The sequence below is a fragment of the Rutidosis leptorrhynchoides genome, chromosome 2, assembly GCF_046630445.1.
Source record: "Rutidosis leptorrhynchoides isolate AG116_Rl617_1_P2 chromosome 2, CSIRO_AGI_Rlap_v1, whole genome shotgun sequence".
Lineage (NCBI taxonomy): Eukaryota > Viridiplantae > Streptophyta > Magnoliopsida > Asterales > Asteraceae > Rutidosis > Rutidosis leptorrhynchoides.
Genome location: NC_092334.1, coordinates 208,249,610 through 208,255,257, shown reverse-complemented (window position 1 = coordinate 208,255,257; position 5,648 = coordinate 208,249,610). Strand labels below are relative to the sequence as shown.

Genomic DNA, 5,648 nt, shown 5'->3' with positions numbered 1-5,648 from the left:
CCACAACTAAATATTTTTAAGAATCATTTTGTCAAAAGGTTAAAATAATGAAAATCATTATCTTAACAAAAGTCACGAGTGAAATATAATAAAGCATGTATTGGAAATCAAACAAGAATCTCCACTAACTTTTGTCTAATTCTTGTTAAGTGACACTTTGTTCTCACTTGTAATTCACTTTACCATCTATTCCGAATACCGTTCAAAAAGAACAGATTTCTTAAATCCTAGTGGACCTCATAACAGAGACCCGTAATCATAATCACAATGTATATGATAATTCAATCATTTGATATTATCTTTTAAATCCGTCGATAATTATATTAAATATATATTGAAACAAATACGTTCATGTAAAGTATTATACATCTAATACTTTGTTAACGTTTTCAATTAATATAACTATATCTTATATATGTATACATATCTGTACACATAAATGTTCGTGAATCGTCGAGCACAATCAAAGGGTAATTGATTACATGAACACAGTTCAAAGTTTTTGAGATTTCAACATTACAGACTTTGCTTATCGTGTCGGAAACATATAAAGATTAGGTTTAAATTTGGTCAGAAATTTCCGGGTTGTCACACTTGCGAACCCATGTAATACAATACGAAAGCATCTGGCAAGCTATTGTGTCGCCCCAGTTTCTTCAAATTGTTGTAAAAAATCATTTGGGTCTGATAACCCTTCATAGCTTCCCAAAGTCAAAGGTAATACTGGTGCGACTGGGAATGGATGATTTGCGATATGCGGGAACGAACTTCTTCCGTCCCAGCATTATGGCAAACAGGTTTTCTAGTAGCTCTTGAGTGCGAGCCAGTTGTTCAAATGTTGGCGCCAAATGTGGTGGAGCTACTTGCTGCAACTCAAATAACAAGTTGTTTGAATCGCTTGTTTGCCCTGCCTCAAAAGGACTATATTGTGTACTCCCGGTATAACCAGAAGTCTGTTGAAAAAGGAGTCTGCGAAACAACTGTTGGACTGGTGACGCATATGTTGGTAATGTGTATTGTGGCGTGACAGTTAGAGGAGACCCATCCAAGTTTATGTAACCGTGATTTCACAACAACTCTTGCGCACTTGCGGAAGTTACCCTACGATGATTTGCATTTATTGACGACGCTGGTTGTACCGATGTGTTCACTAGGATAGTCCCAAACTCCCAATGTACTTGTGTGTGATGCCCATTTAGCATTAACTGGTGATGTTGGTGATCCAAAACTCAAACTTACTTGACGAATATTGTTGTCCGGTTTAGTAGAGTTATAATAATTAAGAGGAAATACTCTTTCAAATTGTATTGGCACAGTAGCCTTTGGAGTGGGACCCCTTAGTTGACTTCATGTTGGTTTGAAGTATTTTGCTTTACAATTGCTACCTTAGCCGTAACAGCGTCAGATGCTCGAGGTTTAGTTGTAGCCGTTTTTACCGACGATGATGGCGTTGGTGGAGTCCTCGCTGTTGTGGTTACAAGCGTATGTAACCCTGATCCAGTTGGTGACATTGAGTGTGTCGGCATTGCTTGTTAACTCATATTACTTCTAGACATTGATGATGATCGTCAAAACATTTTGTCAAAAAACCTGATACAAATTTAAGAAGTATCATTATCAATCATTTTTTAATCAACTTTTCTTTGACCGGCTTATTGCACTTTTAGGTACTTGATATATATAACTAACCGGCGTTATAAACATTGTACATCTAATTTTTAATGCACAACACTAATTATGAAACATACATTCAACGATTATCGAATGAGACCTTCGAACAATGCCTCAGATACACCCAAGAACTTGCAAAACGTTACCAAAAAGTCAAAAAACAACATAGTAAATGTTTAATGAATCGTGATCCTGTTTACTACTTGCACATCAATTATTGAGCTCTTTTGTGGACTTTTAGGTAAAATCACGTGCAATCTAACTAAAGCTTGTATTATTCTATTTATCAATATATATTTACCAAATAAATAAATAAATCAATAAATAGAATCAAACTTTGCAGATTTGCATAACCACCAAATAATACTTCTTGATCTCACCTCACTATTTATATAATCATATAGTATCATACATAGATAAAACACTCTACTAACAAAAAGGTTACTTGCAAATCAAAAATATTGCTTCAAACCTTAATCCATATCCATATCTATCAAACTAAAATCTGAAGATCTTCATTTAGGGCGTATGAGCACAGAATCAACACACAGTCCACCTTTAGTGTGTGTACAATCGATCTGCGTCATTGAAAACTTGATCTTCATCGGTACCTTGGAATCCTCGACAACAAAATCACCAGCTCGATAATTATTCCATTTTCCAGGTTCTGTCAAGTAGCATTGACTAATCGCCTTTTGACCATCTGAAGTAGAAAGTTGAAACTTTACTGGTTTGATATCCCAGCCGTGAACGTGCTCGGAGTTGCAAACACGCCGCCCGAACCGCCTGCTTGACCGCCCGAGTTGTAGGCGGAAGTAGAGACTGTAGGCCCCACATGGTAAAGGGAAGTCGACCTCTCCGTCGACTTCAAACCACCAGATTTGCTGGAGATAAGCTACCGAATGAAATCTACACATGCAACAAAAATCACATTTGAGTTGTACTCATTTTCATTGTGTGTTCATCATGTGTATATAATGTCAAAACAATGAAATATGTGATTGTGACTCCCATTTTGTTTGTGACAATAAATGATAACGACAAATACAAACAGAAGATTTTTGAATTTTCCAGCAACAGAGAATATGTTTCTCCGTCAAATTACATCAATTACACATTTTTAAAATGCGTGTTTTTGTTTGTCTGATGAAAATTTGTTTGAGACCAGTGACGGAGCTTGAATAATTTTGTAAGGGAGCCGAATATGACATGTTTTATCAATAAGAACAAATATTTTAGCCTACAATATCAATTTATAGTATGTTGGTATATCTCGGAAAAAAATAAGGCCTCCACCGAACTAGAGGATATGAACATATAAGGTAACCATAAAATTGAAATTTTAGCCCTTTACGCACTTGAGCTTTTGAATCAACTAAATTCAAATCTATATGAAGGAGATATGACCAAACTGGTGACTTCACTATGACCATCTCTTTTATACGAACTTCGATTTAGTTGATTAAAAAGCTCAAAACGTTCATAAATAAGAGGACTAAAAGTTTCATATTTTGTGTTTGAGACAGATTATTTGTTAAGACAATTTTCACTATTACTGTTGGTTGGAAAAACAACAATGATTACCAAATGATTACGATGTGTTTGACAATTAACTGAATTAAGAGTTCATATTCTGTATTAACCACCCTTTTAAAGAGTCATTAGCACAAATAAATCTTCACTAAAAGTTCATAAAATTGACTAAAAACATTGGGATTCATAGTGACTGACGTCAAATTACCAAAGACTAAAAAAGAACATATATCAAATTTAGAAAATTAACAATTGCAAACTCGAAAACACCATAAAAAGAACATCTCAAATCAGAAAAAGATAAAAATAAAAATAAAAAAATAAAAAAAAGTTACCTAGATTCCTCGGTTGGAATCCAACTCCAGTATCTACGATCATCGATCCCAGTTATCGCTAGTCCGTTTGAAGATATTAAGACACAAGCTTTTCCTGTACCTTTATCTAGCCAAACTCTCTGCATAAACAATTCCCATATCACAACCAAGGACAAAATGGTCCAAAAAGATTTTTGCTGGTGGTGTATGTCAAAATTTTGGCAGTGTAAGGAAACACCCTTTTTATGTTTAAACCTCTAATAATTACTTGAATTGTTGACATAAAATAAGACTGTTTAATAGTATGTTATTATATCATGAGAAATGAGAAACAAGCAATGAGTTGTTCTAGGAAGACTAATTTTTTTGGGCGAAAAAACGGTAACTATATTAACAAATCCTTTTCGTGAAAAAAAGACAAAGGACAATACACAATACAACCAACAACACAGCAAAGATGAGGAGGCTCGAAAGCAGTAAACTAAACATCGCCTAACAAAACACGGACAATCAATACTAAACAAACTAACAAAACATGGACCGAACTAACTGACCTTGGATTTACCTTTCCGAGTCTATTCTAAGAAAAGTACTTACTACGGAGTATTATTATACTTATATTACGTGTTAGATTACCTTAACTAAGAATTATCTTCTGTAACTTAAAACATCTTATTAGCATATCAATGAATCATAGAATTATGTTTACAAACCAAGATACAAACAACAAAAAAGATATGTGCATCACAACTAAAATATTCATTTTTACTCTATCAATTAAACTAAGACAAAATTTTATCCAATTCTCACCTACTTTTTCAAGATCATCCTTTTTTTACATACCCAGATAACTCCAGTTCACAAAAAACGCCTAGAAATGCGTAAAGCAACAAACTTTAATCTATTTTCACACACCAACACATAATCACATGATTTATTAAAAACCTAATGAATTAAAATTTGTTAATATGTTACAAAAGTAAACAAAACAACGCAAATGAATAAAGATCATACCTTTGTACCACCATCAATTGGACTAGGTGTAGACAGCCTAGCATAAATTTCTTTTTTCCAAATTGCAGATGAAAATTTATTTTTATTCTCATCAAACACCCTGGAAATAATTAAATCATAATTTTTTGGTAACTTTGATTCCCACACAAATTCAGCCGTGGATGCAGACCGAAAAGCACGATTAAGAGATGCTAGTCTACATATATCTTGTGGGTTCAAGTACAGCAGAACAGAACCCACTACACTTTCCGGCAGATCACCGAGACTTGGCTCCGGCGAGTTCGCCGGAGCAGTGGTGGTGCTGTTACACATAAGAAGAAAAGATGACAGCCCAGATCCCATAGACGAAAACCCAAACTCAAGATCGGATTTTTTTTAATGGGTTTTGATTAGTTTTTTATTTTAATTAGTTATTGATTGATTGAAAGAATGGGGAATATTTCAATGGATTGTGGGGAGAGATTTAAACGAAGTGGGTGTTGCTTAATTACATTACATTACATTTATTTTAGGAAAGAAGCGTTTTATAAAGATGGAAAGTAAATATATACCTGTTTAGTACATAAAGTATTTACTAATTAGTAGGCGTAGTCCCTTGAAAAGTTTTGTTTTTGTTCATTGTTTAGTACCGAAAGTGTTTACAAATTATGTTATGTTTAGATTTGCAAATATGTGCACTTTTATACAAAGAAGAATTAGTTCTAAAAAATTAATGTCAAGTTTAACTAATAGATTATATCTTTTTAGCCTAAAAAATTAAACATTAATAAAAACAATTTGAAAATCAAAACAGGTTACAATTTATATAATTTTCAACAAGTCTTCTTTGACTTAGCGGTATCGAGGAGTCGATTTTGAGATCATGACTTCGAGTCTTGTTTAGAACATTATTCATGTACGTAAAATTATACAGTGTGCGTGAGTTTGCCATCCTAAAAAAATAGATCATATATCTACTTGCAATACTATTGAATCTAACCCTAAGAGCATTCCCATTATATATGTCCTCCCGTTGCCAATATATTATTGATATGATCAAAATGGACGGTTTTATTTATGCGGTATCATTAGGTCGCAAGACGTCAGAATCAACTATCAGGAGAGGAGGTAATAGTT

General features: G+C 33.7%; 1 protein-coding gene across 1 annotated transcript; it reads right to left on the bottom strand.

Moving 5' to 3' along the window:
- Positions 1 to 1,998: 1,998 nt before the first annotated feature.
- On the bottom strand, positions 1,999 to 5,002 carry LOC139891661 (F-box protein PP2-A13-like). Its single transcript, XM_071874637.1, has 3 exons — positions 4,533 to 5,002; positions 3,540 to 3,658; positions 1,999 to 2,580 (listed from the first exon to the last, which is right to left on the bottom strand). The coding sequence occupies exons 1-3, from the start codon at positions 4,872 to 4,874 to the stop codon at positions 2,187 to 2,189; spliced, it is 855 nt and encodes a 284-aa protein (XP_071730738.1). The 5' UTR covers positions 4,875 to 5,002; the 3' UTR covers positions 1,999 to 2,186.
- Positions 5,003 to 5,648: the final 646 nt, after the last annotated feature.

Excerpts from the sequence above, each read along its gene's own strand:
- LOC139891661 (XM_071874637.1), bottom strand. The coding sequence starts at position 4,874 with ATGGGATCTGGGCTGTCATCTTTTCTTCTTATGTGTAACAGCACCACC. Across the intron at positions 3,659-4,532 it reads CAATTGATGGTGGTACAAAG|AGAGTTTGGCTAGATAAAGG; the intron begins GTATGATCTTTA and ends TTGTTTATGCAG. Across the intron at positions 2,581-3,539 it reads ATTCCAACCGAGGAATCTAG|ATTTCATTCGGTAGCTTATC; the intron begins GTAACTTTTTTT and ends TTGCATGTGTAG.